The 20,747-nt window shown below is 42.9% G+C and overlaps 1 protein-coding gene across 4 annotated transcripts in view; it reads left to right on the top strand.

Annotated features, from left to right (window-relative positions):
* Positions 1 to 20,747, top strand: part of CACNA1E (calcium voltage-gated channel subunit alpha1 E) — a 439,155-nt gene that overhangs the window by 290,312 nt on the left and 128,096 nt on the right. For all 4 annotated transcript variants that reach the window (XM_079106943.1, XM_079106942.1, XM_079106940.1 and 1 more), the window contains one exon: positions 5,897 to 6,000. In XM_079106943.1, the coding sequence (XP_078963069.1) occupies positions 5,897 to 6,000 (104 nt within the window). The remainder of the gene's footprint in view (positions 1 to 5,896; positions 6,001 to 20,747) is intronic.

The following is a 20,747-nucleotide window of genomic DNA, read 5'->3' as shown; positions in this document are numbered from 1 at the left end:
CAACCTGGAAGACTGAGGCTGGAGGATCATAAGTTTGAGTCCAGCCTCAGCAACTTAGCAAGACTATGTCTCAAAATCAAAAATAGGGACCAGAGATGTAGCTCAAAGGTAAAGCTCCCCTGAGTTCAACCCTAGTACTAAGAAAAAACAAAAAAACAAAATATAAAACCCATCGTAGGTAGTCCATGAATTTGTGGGATTAACCGTGAAATTTCAGCTGTGAGCTATGGGATCCACATCACTTGGGGTGGGCCAGAGACTCCAGACTAGATTGAGGCAGCTACTGGCTTGTCTTGTTCTTCAGTGTTATGGTTTAGATATAAGATGTGCCTTGAAAGTCACGTGGGAGACGACAAGAAAGTTTAGAGGTGAAATGATTAAGTTAAGTCTCTCATAACCTAATCAGTGCATTGATCCACTGATAGGGATTAAATGGGTCATTACTGAGTAGGCAGGTAGGGTGTGGCTAGAGGAAGTGGGGTCACTGGTACATGCCTTTGAGGTTCGTTTTGTCTGTGGTGAGGACAGTTCTCTGCTTTCTGACGGTCAAGTTCTGAGCTGCTCTCCCCCTTGACTCCTTTCCACCATGATGTTCTGCCTTACCTTGGGCCCAGAGCAATGGAGTCAGCCAACTATGGACTGAGACCTCTGAAATCATGAGCCCTAAATGAACCTTTCCTCCTATGTTGTTTTTGTTGGGTCTGTTGGTCAAAGTGACAAATGTTTACTAAAACACCCAATATACAGATGGCTCTTGTGAAATTTCTCAGCCTTGGTGATTGTGTGCACCAATTCTTCTGACAAATCCCTTCTCACGTGTCCTACGGGTTCTGCCTCTCGGAAGCACCCTAACATGCCTACGTGTCAGGTATTACCGAGACGTACTTTGGGTCAATGTCCTCTTTTTTAGGTCCTTATGCCCCTCCCATCCACAATACCTTCCCCCAGACTGGCAGGCTGGCTGCACTCCCTCCTTCTCTTCTGCCGCTTCCCTGAGTGACACACACATGCACATGTTCACAGGAGGCTGATGACAGACAGAAAGCAGTTCGGGGGTGGCAGCCCACCTGCACAGGAGTGCTCTGCGGGTACCAGCCCTGACATCGTGGGAATGCGTTTCTTTGGGAACCTGCCTGATGGAGGGTGTGCACTCACCCACTCCCTGCGTAAACAGGCACACATGGCAATTATCACATTAATCTTTGGGGGTGGGGTGGGAGGAGCAAGACTGGAGAGAAAGATGGGGATGGAGAGAACAAGGAAGGGGCCCTTGGGAATCCTGTCCTGAGTTTGTACAGGCAGGACCAGACCCCCATTTTTGGAAATAGGTCTCTAACTGGGTTCCACAGTTAAATGTACTGAAGGGCCCCTCAGATGAGTACCCTCTTCACACAGCAGTTCTGACTGGTGAGGAGGAATGGCCCATGACCAAGCAGGACCCTGAGGTCCGTTTAGAGACAAGGGGTCTCTGGGGCACAGCTGCTTTCCAGGTTGGCGGCAGGGCCTGCTGGAGAACCAAGCAAGCCTACAGCAGGGTTTCTTCAACTACAGTACAGCTTCCACTGGGGACCAGATAATTCTTTGTCACGGGGCTGCCCTGTGCTGGGCATTAGTAGCTACATCTCTGGCCCCTACCCAGTAGATGTCAGCAAGATCCTTCCACCAGCTGTGACTACCAAAAGTGAATCTAGAATTTCCAAATGTCAGACTGGGGTGGGGATGCACAATAGCTTCTGACTAAGAACTGCTGGCCTCAGGCTCCATTTCAAGGACAGATCTTTGGCTTCAGCAATTATGAATAGAGTGCAGGTGGGGAGATGGTAGGAGTGGTCACCCTCTGCTACCAGAAAGGTCAGGCCATTCATCTCATCAAAGCATCTATCCAAAGTCTCTGTTGATCAGACCCAGGCAGTGGAACAGTGAGTGTGAAGGGCCCAAGCATCCTTGGCAGGCAACTGGTACAGAGTTCAAGTTCAGTTCAGACCTGGGGTTCTGATGTCCAAAGGTAGGAGGAATGGGAAGTCCTACTCCAAGGGGTTCAGGAGGGGCCTGAGTGTGCACAGAAGCAGACAAGTACACAAGGTTCCTTTTCATTTTCCATCTGAGCCCCAGCCAACTAGAGGGATCGTGTCCCTGTTGAGAGTAGGCCTTCCCCACTGAGTACCCTGACCCACAGATCACTCTTCTCTGGGACACCCTGACAGACATACCCCAAGACTATGCTTCACCATCCCTCAATCCAAAGTTCACCCTTGCAGTTGGTGCTCCATGCATGGTGTGGTAGGTGGCTGGCGCTCTCTGGGCCAGCGTTCTTTGTAGGGAGGGGCCTGCTTTACACTTAGCAATTCTGCAATAGAGCTCTGAGTGGTAAAGGTTCCCCTGTGAGACTCTCTGGGACCAGAGTCCAACAGAACGTGGTTTGGAAACTGTCTCCTGACTGAGCATCTTGGAGTCCTCGGCATGGCTACCCCATGTTCCTGATGGAAGAGTTGCAGGGGAGAATAAAATACAGGGATCCTATGCCAAAGAGGCTTGTGAGCCTTGTAACTCAAGCAGTGGAGAGAATGAAAGGGAGCGTGTCCCTCTCACCCAGGTGCTGCTCCCCTCCTGCGCTGAGACAGATGCACGTGGATACCCCCAGAGACAACAGCCACGACTCTGCCATGGTGCCAATAGCAACTCACTCCCACTTTGCATGGTATCAGGACACTTGCTGCCTTCAGAGTGGTGGATTGCTTCTTTTTTTACTCTCAAAAGACACTTGGGTCCATATCTCTCCTACACTGGACAGATTTAAGATTTTAATAATGATGAATCAGAAGGAGATGGAAGCCCTCATTAGCTTCAGAATGAACCCCGCCATTTTGGAGGAGGGAAACACAAGTTCTTGGCTTGCCCACTTGCTGCTGAGGGATGTCCCCTGGGATGTGTCACTAATCCATGGAGAGGCACGTGAGGGGAGGGGAAGCCACCTGTTGGGGAAGAAGTGAGAGGAGAGCGGAGGGAGGGAGCTGGGTGTGGAGAGGGTGCGGCAAGTCTATTAAAAGGTTTGTGAATAATCTAGGGAAGCTGTCAAGCTGCTTTCTCCGCAGGAACCTTTAAGCTGTCAGTCATCTTTAATAACCCCAGGGCATGGCGCTGCTGGAGCTGGTGTCTTCCGGACTCTTCTTTTTCTTCCTCTTCCCATTCCTCCTCTTTTTTCATCCAGGAGGCCCCAGGGCTTTGGTGCGTGGCATCTGTAGCAGTTCAGGAGAATTCCGCTGCTGGACAGGGTGTATCAGAATGAATTTGCATGGATTTATTTTTAACAAGAGAATCATCTTATTAGAAATGTGGCCATTTATTGACCAACTGGGCATCTGAGTATGCCAAACCTTTTGTCAGGTGCCTGACAGAAACCTGAGTAAATAGCTAAGGTGTCTGCCTTGACATGAGTTAAAGCAGACCCAAAACATACTCACAAAACACTGACTTTAAAAGAACTTATTGGTCATCAACATTTTTCTAGAAGATTTGGGAGGCACATTCCAGACTGTGGGCCAATAAGGGGAGTCCGTTCATCCCTATATTTTAAACATTGTGTTTCCCAATGCATTAATAGACTTTCTTTGGAAAAGAAGGTTCTAAAATCAAGGAAGTTTATGAAATGGCATAACAAAGTAAACCTTGTTCCCTTTTTTGCTGATCCTCTCACTGACTGAGAGGCATATATAATCCATGGTTACTGAAGCCCATTTTCCATAGCACACACTGATATCTTTTAGATGATAGCAATGAAAAGAACACCATCTTGGACAGACTTCTCTCCACAGCAGCCCTTGCAAATAGTCACCCCAGTGAGGTTGCCGTGAGCTAGCCTCAGACCATGACTGTGACCTCTGAGACCAGAGATGACTTCTAGTCACAATTTCATCATTGTCATTTTTCATCATTGCTGATATGGAGTAATATTTATGAGTAGTTGAGCCTCGAGATGGGTGCTAGGTATAGACTCAGTCTTTGCTGCCAAATGAACACTAAGAAGAGGGTTGCCTAAACCAGAGTGAATGAAACCTATTAATCTGGAGTCCCCTGGTGAAATATTGGAACTAACCAGTATTTATAAAATGTCTGATCTATGATCATGAATACAGACGGAGCTAGCTATGCAAGGATCGTTCAATTCATTTTTCTGCTCATAGGCCAATGTTCCAGCTATCTCAGAAAAACCAGGTTCCCATGTCCATTAAAACCCCTCATGGAAGGACTGGGGTTCTGGCTTAGTGGTAGAGCACTTGTCTGGCATGTGTGAGGCCCTGTGTTTGATCCTCAGCACACATATAAATAAATAGAATAAAAAGACCCATTGACAACTAAAACAAAACAAAACTAAAACCAAAAATGGAGCCGGGTGTTGTGGCGCACGCTTGTAATCCCAGTGACTTGGGAGGCTGAGATGGGAGGGTTCCTGAGTTCAAAGCCAGCCTCTGCAAAAGCGAGGTGCTAAGCAATTCAGACCCTGTCTCTAAATAAAACACAAAAAAGTGCTGGGGATATGGCTCAGTGGTCAAGTGCCCCTGAATTCAATCCCCAGTCCACTCCTCCCCTCCCCCCCAAAAAATAAAACCCTCATGGCTCTTGGTATCTAGTTCTGTCTCTTCTGACAATCGGGAACTATTTTCTTTTGAGGATCTGGCCCATGTCTTTCTGCTTGTATTGAGCTGATTACATCTAGTCAAACCAAAGAGACAGATCTTAGCCACTGAAAATGCGAGGTCATTGTCTTTGTTCCATCCAGTTCAGAAAGTGTTTTAATGTTTGATTTTGAGTCCTAGTCTTAATTTCACTAAAGTAGGATGTGAGTTTTGATGGTAATGGCTTTGATTCCCCCAATGAATTGGGAATGAAATATATGCGGATTTTCAAATGGGTATTAAATTTTGTGTGTGAGGAGTTGGGAGTTGGGTGGTGATTTCAAAACTCTGCACATGTTAAATGCATCTCAGGAAGACCATTTGGGAAGACTTGGTGAGTGGGAATTGGGACAAAGGCCAAGAAGAGTCTTTGTTGATAGGTACCTGTTTGGAAAGGACTTTTCAATATACCCCATGCTGGAGTTCAAGGGTCTAATAAAACATCCTGCCAACAAATGCAATGTCCTGTCAATGGTCACTGCTTTTGGCCAGATGTTTGGTATAACTCTTCATCAATTCTCAGTCGTTCAGGGGCTTTTATTCCAATTTATGATACAAGTATACAAAATATAAATTTCGATGCATTTTTTTCACTTCCCTGTGTGTTAGTATGAGAGAGAGAATGAAACAGAGAGGGAGAGAAAGAGAAAATGATCTCTTTTCTTCTAGTTTATTCCTTGTTCCACCCAGAACCTCACTGGGGGCCAGGACTGGACCAGCTCTACCCTATGGCAGGAGAAGGAGAGTCGGAGCCGAGGTCCGGGGCTGAGCAAGATGTGGATGACCCTAATGTTTTCTTAGCTATCTTTGCCAGCATTCACAGAATAGTGATGGGCTTAGCCTACCTTTGTCTTTTGGAGAATTTGTTCCATGTAGAGTACAAAGACTTAGAGCTCATGTCACCCAGCACCATAATACCAGTTAGTATTTGCATGACCTTGGAAAGGAATTTGACTTCTCTGCAATCCATTTTCTCATGTTAAGTGAAGGTGTTGGAATGTTCCCAGCAGGATGTTATGGGCTGCTGGTGCAGTGTCCCCACTATGTGCATGACAGAGGATGGGTCAACTGATGGTAAAGCCAGGTTGGAGTGCATGAGGCAGTGTGTGCCTGCTGCACTGTCTGACACATCATCCTGTGTATGAAGCTGTAGGAATATTGGCCTAGCTTCTGACAGATGGCCTGAAGTATTAAGGAACCATTTTTTTTCCCCTTTCTTTCAGACCAATGATGCCTTAGGAGCCACCTGGAATTGGCTGTACTTCATCCCCCTCATCATCATTGGATCCTTCTTTGTCCTCAACCTAGTCCTGGGAGTACTTTCTGGGTAAGCCAGATGTTTCTCTCTCTTTTTTTTTCTAACTAGAAACTAATGCCTCCTGACTCATGACAGATTCATTCATTTAACCTTCATTTGGAAGATACTTGCTGAGCAGTCCCTTTGTGCCAACTGCTGTTCTAGATGCTGGAAATGTGCTACTGAACCATCGTTCTAATCATCTTTATTATTCTTAGGAGTTAAAAAAAATCTTTGCGTGAGGTACAATACTGAACATGGTAATTCGTGAAGGTTCATTTATCCATCCATCTTTTTACTTGGTAATTCTATGTCAAATAGTGTGCTGATTGTCAGGAATACAAAATTGAAAAGATGCAGGTTTTATCCTCAAAGGGTTCTTACTCTGCAGTGTACTGGACATCAAATCCCACAATTGTGACTTGAATTCACTTATATCAATTTGCAAGTACTCAATGTCCAATACTGTGGTACATATTGCAAGGAGTGCATAAAGTACAAGGTATGGTCCCCCCTCTCCTGACTCTGCTTCAGAAGCATGTTTTGCTGAGATGACACAAAAATGCTTGCAACTGAAAGGGGAGATCTTTTAGTAACATTGGATATGATTACTTGTTTGGGGGAAGGGACAAATCTATACCATCAGATGTCATTGGGGTTGGATTCAGGAAGGAATGGGATTTTTCAGGATACAAAATACCTCCTAGGATAACAGAATATGTGGGCATGAGTATCCCAGGAATGGGAATACCATACCTTAAACAAAGATGAAGAACTGGGACATGTCCTAGAGGGTTGAAATCCACAGCATGACATCTTTATGTTAAGACCAAGGAATGTGTTAGATGGCCTTATATTTTACTGAGCAAAAACTGGACTGAATTTTTTGTCAGAGCTGCATTAAGTTCTGCAAATGACTATAAGATGGTGTTTCAAGGTGAGCATGGCACACCAAACCAGGTTGGTCATTCCTTGAAACTCCACCAACCCAGGAAATCCATGGTAAGAGGTGCACAAGGACAAAGCGAACAAGAGGAATTTACAGCGAATGAGAGATGTGTGATCATTGTTGAAGCTAGGGAGTGAATGGTAACTGGTGGAGTAGCTGGAAAGCTGAGGTTTAATTGCCTACTATGGGAAATGCCAATAAAAAAACAAACTGATTGCTGTTGAGGACCCAAGAAAGGCTCAAGAATTAGAGGTAGTTGGTTATCTTCTTCCAGGTAACCCTGATGGGGTGTGTGTGGTGCTAGATACAAGAGGTTTGATTGAAAGTCCTTGGTCCCCTCTCTACTTTAGATCTGTCTCCAGAGAGGGCCGACAAGTATCTGCCCCACACAACACCCACTGCTGTGCAAGTTAGGATGCCTAATCTCTGTAGCAGATTGAATCAGAGCAGCTTGGGGTAGTACCACAGGGTGCATCCAAGGTTGGGGTTGACATAAATGAAGACAGGGCTAAATGGAAGTTCACAAACTGAATGTCAGTACCCCAGCCCACTTCTGCTTTCTCAGAAATGCAGCCCTCTGGTAGGAATTTAGAGGATTCTTCTAAGTTCTGCATGTCAAGTGTTTTAAGAGAATAGATCTGTCTATTCTGATATTTGAGGGAGACCAGAGAAACAGGTTCCCACCCCAACACTTTCCATGAGCTGGGTACATCTCCTATGGCTGCTGCAACAAATCACCACAAACCAGGTAGCTTAAAACTGTGAGATGTTATTCTCTCTCAGTTCTGGAGGCTAGAAGCCCAAAACCTGTCAGGGGCATGGTCCTTCCAGGGACTTGAGGGGAGAATTTATTTCCTTCTACTCCAAGCTTCTGGCATTCCCTGACTTGGAGCCACATCACTGCAGCTTTGCTGTGTGGCTACACTGCCTCTCCTCCCCCGTGTCTGCATGATCTTCCTCTGCCTCGCTCTTATACAATGCTTGTCTTTGGATGTAGGATCACTGGGTAATCCAGGGTGATCTTTTCATCTGAACATCCTTAACTGTATCCACAAAGACTCTCCATCTAAATAAGGCAACATCCAGGAGTTCCAGGAAGTTGGACATGAACATTGATTTTTGGGTCTCCATTCAACCCACTACATTTGTCACTCCAGAAGTCCCAGCCATTTAGTTTCCAATAAGCTTTTCGTGCCTTACTCTTTGATCTGAGCACACAGCTAGGGAGCATCAGCATTGAGGAAAAGGCCCAATGCAAGAGCTCCAAAATGAAATAATAAGTAGAAAAAAGGAACTCAAGGGAATATAAACAATGCAAAGAGTAGAAGACAACTTTTAAAAAGCCGTACTTGATATCAGGGAATAGAAAGAATTTCATCTACAAAATAACAGGTTATTTCAAAAACTTCAAGGTTAAACTCTCTGGGAAATGAATGTAGAATGTAAATGATGTGCAACTAATGTAAAAATGCCATAAAGATGAAACTATAGTAAAGGGTTGGGACACGAAGTTGAGGCCATCACATAGAAAGCAAAAGAAAGAAAAAGAGGGTTGGTCCAAAATTTAAATATGAGCTCCATCAAGAGAACAGTGAAATGGGAAGAAAGAAATTAACAGAAAAATATGAGAAATGTTCCCAGAATCAAGACTAATGGTGCCAGATTAAAAGGTCTGCCGAGACATGTGCAAATGATGCTCTTTCCAGCATGGTTCCTTGGCAATAGGGGGTGGGAGGCAACCTGGGTATCCATAACAGGAAACTAAAGAGGTAAAGTGTTGGATGCATACATGGCATACAGCATAGCAGTTAGGAGCAACAGATACCAAGCATACATGGAACATAGGGTGTGCAAGAATAGAGTTCAGTGAAAACAAGCCCAGGTGATTATAATATCATTTACACAAATAAAAGTACATGCACACAAAACATACACAGTTTACAAGAGTATATTCAAATCAAAAGTATGCATTGAATATATTGTGATAATAGTTTTATGGTAGGGTGATAGAAAGTGGATTTATTAATTAACCATAAGAGTGTCCTCTGAATACTCAGCACAGCTAATTAAAAGACAACACGCCAAGGTGAATCATCATAAAATTCAAAACATCAGGGTAAAGAACATTCAGAAAGCTTCCAGCAATTGGAAGAGGGTAAAAGTTACCTACCAACTGTTAAGACTCAGGCTGGCATTGGGCTCCTCAATGACAACACTAAAAATTAAAAACCAATATAGAACTTTCTAAAGCTTTCAGGAAGAAAAAATCTTTTAAGATGAATTCTATACCCAGCCAAAGTTCCAATTATTCAGAAAGATTGATTAGCAATATTTTCACCCTTTCTGAAGAAATTATTGGGCAATGGGAATTAATAAAAATAAAGTAATTAAGAAAAACATGATGCTCATAGAAACAAGGGATTCAGTAGAGGAGAGATGCAAGGGTATCAATTCCCAGGATGATGATGGTGAAGGGAAGTCTGGAACAATAGCTGTCAGTGGTCTAGAGGGCATTAAGATCAGATTTGAATAGGATGACTGGGCTCAAAAAATGCTCTTTAAGAAAAATAGTGAAATTAACATATTCACTGATGTGTTTTATTCAAGAGTTTATGATTTTGTCAAAATTATATGCATGGACATATGTGTGCATGTGTGCATAATTGTATATGTGTTGCATGTATGCATTCATGTGTTCATAATTGTATATGTGTGCACATATATGCTTGCATGTATATGCACATATGCATATTGTTTTGACAAAACCATAAAACTTGAATACAATGTATCATGGAATATTAATTTCACTTTTTCTTAAAGGTAGCAATTTTAGAGACCTATCAGATGTGAATGTAACATATACACATGTGCATATGTATATGCATGTGTGTACAGATAGATACGTATATGTATGTGTATAGTTTTGACAAAACCAAAACTTTTTAGAATATAACATGTATATACACATGCCATGTGAATCTATTATATGTACTCTGTGTGGATGTATTTGTACACACAACTCCCTATTTAATTTCACAAAATATAGAAGTGTTACCACTAAAGAAATGCAAGCAGAGCAAGTTCTCTGTGCAGCGCAGCTGTCAATCAGGTCCCCATTGTCCAAGCTGAAGTTTGAGCTAGTCCCTTGTGGTGCTGTAATTGCCTTGATTCAGATGGAGGAGGCAGGGTATGGGGAGGCAAAGAGGGTGTTAAAGACTGAAATTTTAGGTTCCACTATGAGGATGTCTTTTAAGAAGTCTCTAAAATGTGAAGATAAAGAAATGGTAGTGTTTTAAGTATAATATTTATAAATTTGGAAATGAATACCAGAAGAAACGGGTGAGCAGAGAGGGGGTACCTCTGGGGAGTGAGGTTCAGGGGTTGGGAGAGGTGAGACAGTGGGCTGCTATTTTGTTTTTATTATGAATCTTTCAAAATTGATGTGACTTTAAAAATTCTACATTCATTACTTTGAGAAAAATAGAAATTAAAAATTGTAAAGTAAATATTGTACAAAATATAGAATGAAGGGATGATATAAGGACATTTATCGAGCATCAGTAGGGGAAGGATTGGCCCTGGGAGAGATCAGATTCAGAAGGATCAAGAAAGAAATAACCATACTAGTCCAACTAAGTAGTGCTGAGATCCAGTGATGGCGGTTGTGAAATGGTTATGGAGAGTCACGGGAGACTTTGGGAAGGATTAAGTACTCAGTAGCAGGTATCTTGAGTGGGGAGTCTTAAGATGTAATGGAATTTCTTATGTATACATTTGTTCAGTCAGCATTTATTAACATCCTTTGTTGTGCCCAAGCTCTGCTCTAGGTAACTCTCCACACAGCCTGTGTCTGCCACTCAGTGGCTACCCATGGGAGAGGTCTCGCCACAGACATCTTCTTTGTCTTCTGAGGGATTCTCTCTAGGGTGTGTGACCTTAATCTGATGTTCTTTATCCGTATCCATACTCATTTCCCAAGTGTGTCAACAGTTTAGAAAATTCAGACAGACTCTTACTACTTGAGGAGAGACAAAAGTAGATGCTGTGCTAGCTAAAGTCATTGGCATTCCAGACAAGACTCCAGAATGGGTTCAAGGTGTGTCATCTAGAGCTGGACATGGGACAGAGAACAGTTTCATCAGACAATGCCTTGTGTCTGACTGTGTGGACTTCTGGTTGGAATTGCCTCTTTTCCTTCCTATATCTTCTCTAAGTAGAAAGAGTGGTACACTGGAAGAAGCATGGCCTTTAGCGTAACATTCACCTGACCTGGTAAGCAGCCACTTATTTGCACTGTGCCCTTGGACAAGTTCCTCTGAGCCTGCTTCTTTCTCCGTAAGATGGGCTAACTATATCTCACTCTCACAAAAGCTTGGTCTGGCATGGAGTAGCCCTTAGCTCCCATGAGCTGCCTGTGCCCTGTGATAATACTGATACACATGGCCTCCACCTGTTAGGTCCAGGTGGCTGTCATCTGCACAGCAGCCATGGAGGTTTGACTTAAGCCAGCTGTGGGACTGGGAGACGGCTACCTCAGGTTGAGAGATGCCATGGTACTGCCATGGCAGATGCCTCTTAGCACTTCTGGAGAAACCTAGGAACTAGCAACTGCAGCTGGAAACAGCTGGTATGAATACATTCTGACATTTGAAGGAGTGTTAACAATAGGGGCTTTATAGGCTGGGACTGAAATGTTTCTGTCCTGGTTTCTTTTTCACATTCTGATGCTGCACACGTCTCTCCAGCATTGGTGTGGGGGGCGGTTTCCACTGGTATCTTCAGAGGGCTCAGCAGCAGCTGGTCTTATGTGCAGAAGCCACGGGCTTTCTCTCTCATGCTTCTGGAAAGAATGGAGGCTTCCCCCTTAGAATTGGTCTTTGGTTGGGATTTGCACTTTGAGGCCCCTTAGGAAATATCTTTGAAAGTTTCAGCCTCAGGAAACAGATTTCCTATGTCCTGCAAGCAATCTGAATGTTATACGCCAAGGCTATTCCAAGAGCAGAAAGACAGAGCAGTGGAAGGGGGACACACCTGGTGCCTGGTAAAGAAGAGAGTCCTGGTGGGAGGGGGCAGGGGCTCATAGCCCACTGGGGAAATGACTGAGGCCCCTGTCCCATGGGCCCTGGCGTTTGTGGGAGGAAGACTGAGGTGTGTGTTTGTTGGCTTCATATTTAAAAAGGAAGTATGGATGGAAGCATTGTAGCATTTTTGCTTGTCTCAGAGGAAATAGGATTTGATGAAAACCATTAGCTTAGGCTTGAAGAGAAGCAGAGCTTCCTGTCTCCATGGCAACAAACCAGGGCTGCAGAAGCACATCCTGAAGTGCTGTCAGGGGCTACAGGGCAGAAAGCTCACACAAACAGAAAATGACCCTGAGCTATTCCAGTGTCTCCACCCACTGCTCCCAGAGCTCCTGGAGAGGGAAGTAGGCTGAAGGGAGCAGTTGGGCTGCCTCCAAATGGGGACAGCGGCAGTCAGACCAAGGACCGCTTACGTACACATACACACAGGTGAAGCAACGGGAACCTCATGTGTGTGAAGCATGTCAGTGTTCAGAACGTCTTTGCTTCTAAGATCATATCTGTTCCTCGTGACAACGTGTGACAGTGTCTTCATTTAGAGATGTGAAAGGGGAAGTTTAGAGAAGCTAATCTCCAACGAGTTACAGGCAGAGGGCGGGCCAGAGGTTACAGTTTGCCAAATTCTGGTTAGGTCAGTATTCCAGACCTAACCTAATTCTGGTTTCCACTGGGGATACCAACACCAGGGTAGCAACTGAGAGAAAGGCTGCCAAGGGGTCACTCAGGTATCATCCTGACCATATAGATTGGTGTGCAGTTTTAATCTGTCCATGCCTTTATGCACACGCTGGTCTTCATATATGCTGCATGACCTTGTACATACAAGGTTGAAGATGCCAAGACCACTGTCGAGGTCCTTTTACCCTAAGAACTGATGGAGAGGGGTGAACCGTCAGTATTGTGGAGGGATTCTTTTGGTTGCATCTCTTCAGTGAATGGGTCGGCTTCTATGACAAACAGAATGACAGATGTCTCATTTGCTGGCTGGGCTCAACAATTCAGTATCATTCAAGCAAACATATATTGAATGTTTTACTATGTAAAAGATGACTGGCTAGATGCTTAGGTTACAAAGATGAATGAAACAAGGAGATTATCAACTAATGAAGGAAACTATTCAAAATACTGGGAATGAGGTCTGAATTTAAAGAGTTCAGAATTCTAGTCTCCTCGAAAGCTATTTATAAGAGTCGTGTATGTGGGTCACGAGGTTTGGATACTTACTATCTTACAGGGTATTGTTGCAAATGTAAAGGTGAATAAGACCTAGGTCTTGGCCATAAGGAACAGACTGTAGATTAACAAATGGGCCTTTGGTGTTAAAACTTAGCTGTGCTGAGAAACCTGCCATTACATATTAGAAGGTGGCCCCCAAATGTTTTCCAGACTGGATTTGAGACAGAATGGCTGCTGGTCTTAATAAAGAAATTATTCATGCCCAGATCCGTGGTCCAGAGGAGATCTCTGAGGGGTATTGCTGGCTGTTAGTTTGACACGTGTCTGATCCTCCTGAGACAGGTTGACATGAAAGGTGACAGGCTAGAATAAGTGAATGAACTCCACAGTCATACTCCTGCTGTGATTTTGACACTAGTGTTAACTAGGAGACATTCATTCGTTCATTCAGAGAGCAGTTACTGAGTATTGGGCTGTGTATCACCCACTTCCAGGGTGGGAGATATTGGATCAGATGAGGATGGAGAGATGCCACCCTCAAGGAGCCTATTATCTAGGTAGACACATAGCAACAGGATGGACATTTGAACTAATGGTTGGTCAGCCGACAAGAACATTCCAACAGGAGTCAAGAAAGATAAAGGCACTGGAATTGTGAGCAGCTTGGGTGAAGCATGTCACAGGAGCAGAGATAAAGCAGAGTCATGGAGGGCTCTTGGGCTGAGCTAGTGAGCATGAAGTTGATGCTGGGAGCTTGTGGAGGTTCTGAAGTTGTGAGCTGGGTAGCTGTCTCAATGCATTTGAACATGACCCCAGGGCAAGTCTGGAGAAGCAACACTACAGAGAGACAAGACTGGAAGTAGGGAGACATGTTGGGAGGAATAGCTCAGGAGAGAGCAGAGTCAAGTTCAGGCTGGGGATGGAGAGGACAGGATGCATCTGGCAGATGCTGGTGGCATGGGGTCTGCAGGACTTTGTGACTGTGAGCAGTGTCTGAGTGTGCCATGGGGTAAAAAGAAGAGGAAATCCTCCAGGACTGCTTCTGGATTTCTGTATAGATCCTCCTGGTGGCTGAGGACAGACAGAATGAAAAGTAGGTTTGAGGGAAGAGGTAGGTTGCAGACCTATCGAGTTTAAGAAAACAATACGCTTTCTGCCTTTGGGCTATTGCATAGCAGTAGAGTAGGTTTCTTTCTGGTTGAATGTTTTTAAGCTGTGATTTGCTGAGTCTGTGCTATGCACCAGTTATTATGCCAATTTCATGCCACATGCCAGCTCATCTAATCCTCACAATGATTCTGAGATATTTTATTTTTTACTACTAATATTTAGATTTTTTTAAATAGAGTAACTGTGATAGGGAGGTTTGGTAATTTATCTAAGCAAACAAAGCTCTTCAACAGCAGGTTCAGGATCTGGAATGTCTACCAGGCTTGAACACCTAAACCCTTAAGCACATCTTTCATGTAGCTTAAATGTCCATTATGGGAGAAATCATGTGGCATCTAGTACAGTGAAATTTGCTAAAAATTGAAAGGGTCCTTAAGGCGACCTAGATGGTCCTGCTGACAGATCTCATGCTGCACCTGTTATTAGCACTGTGGAACAGTCACCCTTCTTCCTTTGACTAGAAGCGCACTTTTCTGAGTGAATTGCATGGTGCTGGTTGTTCGTTAAAAGGTGTGCACTGCTTTATGTATCAGTTGTCAGAATTGTGCCTGGAAGTGTGTTAAAATTTATTCAAGGAGGATGGGCCTTTTTGTAAGGAGGATGGGCCTCTTTGTAAGCCTTTGGCCATTTACTACCGGCCTCAGTGTTACAAATGGAGAAACTAAGAGGGTAAATGACTTGCTCAGCTGAACACACAGCTACTCACTGTCAGATCTTGTCTAGATCCAGGTCCCCCTGCTCCAGGATGCTTCTCCTCTGTGCCAAAGATATAGTGTAGTAATAAAATACAGACTCTGCAGACGAGTGGCCGAGTTTGAATTCTACTTCCATGGTGGTTGCATGGTGTTAAGCAGATCACTTCACTTCCCTGTACCTTCAATTAAATAACCTGTAAATAACCCTTGCAGGATTACTAGGGAAATGAGCTCAGACCATGCATGCTAAGTGGTTAGTGTTTAGGAGATAAAAAATTCTTAGTAAATGTTAACAACTTGGGAAGAGTCATTCTTCTTACCTATCAAGTGCTTCCGTCAATTAGTCAGATCTCAGATACCATCCATGGCGACCTATAGGGGGCAATGGAGATGGACTCACATAAGGCCATCAACTTCAACACTGCACCATTTGCAGTTCTTTGAAAATGCCCCCCCCCCTTTTTTTTTTTTGTACCCTCTGCTCATATGGTCTGGACTAAGCCTCCAGCTGCCTTAGTTTTCTTTGTTACAGCTCCACTCATATCTCTCAGCCTATTTTAGCTTTGACCTCCTTCATGACATCTTTCCAGGTCCATACCACCCTGATTTGGCAGTTAGGATTAAAATCTTTCTCCCACATGCTTCTGTAGCACCATGTATCTGTTACAGAATCAATTACTCATAGTAACATTATGGAATTACTTTACCAAGTTTAATTGTAATGACAAGAGCTAACGTTTACTGAAAGCTTGTCATTTACCTGATACAATGCTAAATACTTAACATATGTTATTCAAGTTGATTTTTATAAGAACCTCGTGAATCAGGTACTGTCGTTAACCCAATTTTACAAATGAGGAATGGAGGTTGAAGGGGTTTGAGCCTGTCCTGAGGAGAGAGCTCTCCTGTCTCCCCAGCATTGACTGACTTCCTCGTATGGGATTATGAATGTGTCTGTCAGCTGCTGGTTTTGTTTCTCAGGCTGGATATCTTTCCAGAGAGTTGAATTGGACCTAAAATCCTAGTGCTTTGTTTCTGTGCTCAATAAATGATAGCTGAGTTAAAGGAGAACCAGTAACGCCAAGATCCTCCTAGGGGTTGCCACACCCCTGTGACCTCTTGGAGAGTAATATTGCAGAGGAAGAGGCTGGCATGTTAAGCCAGGATCGTAATCACTGGTTTTGGCGATCCTGTGTGGAGTGAGGTCCTTGCTTGCAGCCTACAGGCATTCCAAACGAGTAATTGTCACAGGTTGAACATTTTTACACGCGGTGTTTAGCAATTCTTTTTTCTTCTTCTAGTCAATTGCCATGCCTTGTGCCCACTTTCCTAGTGGAATATTTATCATCTTCATATGAATTTAAAATATCTATTGGTATAGTAAGGATATTAACCCTTTTGTGTCCCGTGTGGAAAACATTTCAGGAATAGTCACTATAGTAATCATATTGGGAATTGTGGGTGACCACAGTGGGAGTCAAAAAAGTCAAAGCAGTTATTCATTATTCCTTTGGAGTATTTCATGTAGGAAGCATTTCACATGTATTCATTTGTTTGGTTCTCAAAATGATCCTAAGAGGTATATTATTATTTCACACATAAGGAGATTGCAGCTAGCAGCAAACAAGACATGCCCTACACTGTAAATCTGAACGCATTACTTCTGTCTTTCAGTCCAGTACCATTTGCTACACAAAGCACCATTGGCCCCTGTGACCTGAGCTTTTCCAGGGGAATCTTTGCTGCTTGCTTCTACTCAAAACAGTTGTGATGTATACATATGCTCCAGCACAACAAAGTGATTTTTTTTTTGAATTCATGAATTCAACAATATTAAGCACCTACTAGTTACCAAACACTGTTTTAGGTGCTGGAAATTTAAAAAAATCCCTGCCACCAAGGAGTTTATATGCTTGTGTTGCATGCATAATCTGTAAATCACATTTCTTCTTTGATTTCCCATATTGTGAAGAAGTATAACCAGACTAGAATCCTGGAATTGTTGTGTGTGTCCTTGCTCTTATCCACCTACGGGAGCAAAGGTGGTGCTGAGATGGGCTTGACCAAAGTGGGAGGTGAAGATAGATGAAACGGTGTAGAGAGAGGTGAAGTCATATCTGGGAGAAGGCAAAGATCATATCCAGAAAGGTCAAATCTGAGAGGTAGGGTTAAGATATAGAAGGAAAAGGATAGAGAAATCAGTGAATGGGACAATGGAGATAAACCATCAAAATAAGTTATGATTTATAAGTTTTTACCTTTTATAGAGAAACGTGGACATTTGTTGGGACATCATTCAGTGCCTTTTGATGATGAAAAAAATGACCAGATCTAAACCAGATCTTTGTCTGTTGGAGGATTTTTTCACACACAGAATTTCTGATTGGCCAAGTTCTTAAGTTGCTGGTAACAATCCTGGTATCTCCTTGGTCATAGTCTAGCTTAGTAAAGTTTCCACACTGTTATCTTTATGTGTGTGTGTGCATGCATGCATGTATGGGTATAGGCATACGTATATTTTCATACGTGTACATGATTTATGTTCATGTGCTAACTCTAATGTGTGTACTCTTGTCTTTGCTCCTCTGTGAAGCTCCTAAGGAACCCAGTAGAAAACTGCCTGTTCCCTGAATTCACTTTGCACAGTGACTCTATTTAAACCTATTTCAAGAATGTTTCCATATTAAAATCCCATTTTATTTCTCTGCTTTTCAGGAAAGGAGCTAAGTTTTATTTGTAGACTGATATAACATGAAGTAATATTTATGAAAATGCTTTACTAAGAGACAGTCCTGAATTTAATTTACCTATCTGCTACTAAATGTCTTTTCTTAGCCATTCCCCAAGTGTCTCAGACTTGGGATGTCCAAACTGAATCATCTCATTCCCTATATTCTACCACTAAACACACAGACTGCTTTTCTGTATTATCCCTCTGTTATCTTTTATCACCTTTACTATCCAAAATGGAAGCTTTACTTGATCCTGACAGTTTCTCCTCACTTGTGTGTCTAATTGCTCATCAAGACCTAATGACTCCACTTTGAAAGATTTCGTGAACTGTATTCTGGACTGAAGCACTCGCCTCTCTAAATGCTGTCCCTGTTCTGAGCCACTCTGCTATCCATGGCAAAACAGTCTTGTCTTTGTGACCTTCATTATTTACAGTGGCTTCCCACTGACTAAGTAATAGACTCCTTCATGTCTCCATTTGATCAACTTTTCAACAAATGGGTATTGACCTTCTCCCATGTGCCAGGCAGTGTTCTAGATGCTGGGAATACAGCAGAAATGAAAACAAAAATACCTGCCTTAATGAAACAAGGATCCTAACATGGGAGAGTCTAAGGGACATACATTCTGATTTGGGTAAATGAAAAGGCAAATCCTATCCTTGGAAAAGAATGTTTCATAATATAAAGATGGCTTTTCCCTACTTCAGTCTTTAATGTACTGTTAATGGATGCAAAGATTTTTGCTGAAGGGGGTAAAATATATTTGAAAGCCACAGTAATTGAAACAGTATGGTATGCTATATAAATAGGGGGACCAAAGGATACCCAAATATATAGAGTTACATAATACACACATGTTATTTCAAATTAGTGAAAAGAAATCATTCAATGAGTGGTGTTGATGATTGACCAGTCACTTGGAAATAGAAATTGAGTTAGATCATCATCTTATACTAAAATAAATTGCAGATGGGGGCTCATATATTCATTTAAAAAATTAAATCATAAAAGTGTTGATTATGGGCAATTTAAAAATCTTCAAGGGAGAGAGCCTTCCTAAGCATACAAATCAATAAGCCATAAAAGAAATAACAGACAGATTTGAATTTGTAAAAATAAAAATACACTGCCATAATTCATTAATAACACCCAAAGACCAAACTTGGATTTGTTTTGAATTTTAGAATGATTATGTAGAGGGTTAGGGGAGGTGGGAAGATGGAGAGATGATGGATGGCTGGTGACTGTAACAGAGCTCTATTGCAGATCCTGGGCTCTGCTGACTGTAGTAAAGGCAGATTTAGATGCTGGCGTAGGACATGGTGAGGGATGGGCTGTAATGGGTGGGGGAAGGTCATGGAGAACACCATCCCAAGATTCAGTTGTGATGAGTTGGAGAACTTCAGCTCCATTTGTTGAGGGAAATAAGATTGCAAGGGTAGAAAAGCTCCTGTTCAGGGAGGAACATGTGTTCCATTTCAGTCAAACAGGGTTTGAGGTTTAGGAGGCTGAAAAAGTAGGTCGGGTCACTGACTATCTGTGTGTTAAGACAGGGAGAACAGACGGGACACCCTGTCGGAACGTGACAGAAAATGGTGCGAACAGGTAAGGTTATCTGTGGAGGGCATGCAGAGAAGATAGACTCCTAGAGACACTAAGAATATCCAGATGGATCTGGGCAAAGGGGACAAAGAAGCAGAGTTTCAAAAGGAATGAGAAGACCCCAAAGGCTGAGTGAGTCATTGAGATCCAAGACAACGTGGATTAAAAAATATCTGGAGGCTGGTGATGTGGAGGGCCCGTCTGGCTTTATTTCTGTTCTCTTTTATTATTGAGATAATTATAGAATCACAAGAAGTTGTGAAAAAAGGTCTTGTGCCCTCCTCCCAGTTTCTGCCTGATGGTAACATCTTGCTGACAACAGTATGAAACCAAAACTTGGAACTGACATGGGCACAATCCCCAGAGCTTATTCTGATTTCCCCAGACATACCTGCACTCACCTGTCCATGTGTATAGTTCTGTAGGATTTTATTGTGTGTAGATCTGGGAAAACACTATCACAATTAAGGTGTGGAACTGCACATCTCAGGACTCCTGCCTTCGTGGTCACACTGGCTGTTCACCACCAACCTCTGGCAATCACTCTTCTCCATCTTTCTAATCTTGTTATTTGAAGATTGTTATATAAATGGAATCATCTGGTATGTAACTTTTGGATAATTGACTATTTTCCCACATAGTGTAATTTCCTTGAAATCCATCCGGGTTGTTCCTTGTGCCAGTTGGTCATTCCTTCCCATTAGTGAGTAGCATTCCCTGCTATGGATTAGCACAGTCTGACCACGCACTCATTGGAGGACATTGAGTGGTTTTCAGCGGGGGCTACTAGGAGTAAGGCCACTATGAACATTTGTCTTCAGGTTTTTGTGCAAAGGTAGATTTTCCTTTCTCTGGACTAACTGTCCAAGAGTGTAATTGCTGGGCCATATGGAAAGCCTGTGTTTAGTTTTATGAGAAACTTGTCACCCAGAGAGGATGTACCACTTTATATCCTTGTCAGTAAAATGAGACTTCTGGTTTTCCGATATATTCCTGCTGGCTTAACACTAGTAAGTGGTACAAATTTGTGTGGAAATTATAAAACAATATCCATAATGTAGACCAATGATAATTAAATCATTTAAAAAATTATAGGCCAATGAATTCTCCCCAAAATAACAATCAGTAACAAGTCTGGGTGGGAAGAAAAGATGAATACAGAGTTCTTTTACTATGAGCTGTTAAAGACCTTAAAATAGATTAATCACAAAGCCTCAACTGTTAGCTTCTTTCACCATCAATTCATTAAAGAGTCCAAATTCATGTTCCTTGTCTTGGGTGACCTTTCAGGGCCTAGCCCTTGCCTGCTTTTCTAGCCTCAATTCTGAGCCTCCTTAGCCCTGCTGCCCAGCTCTTCTTCCTGGATTTC

This window comes from Sciurus vulgaris (genome assembly GCF_902686455.1).
Source record: "Sciurus vulgaris genome assembly, chromosome: 12".
NCBI classification, from domain to species: domain Eukaryota; kingdom Metazoa; phylum Chordata; class Mammalia; order Rodentia; family Sciuridae; genus Sciurus; species Sciurus vulgaris.
This window is presented reverse-complemented; position numbering and strand designations above follow the sequence as displayed.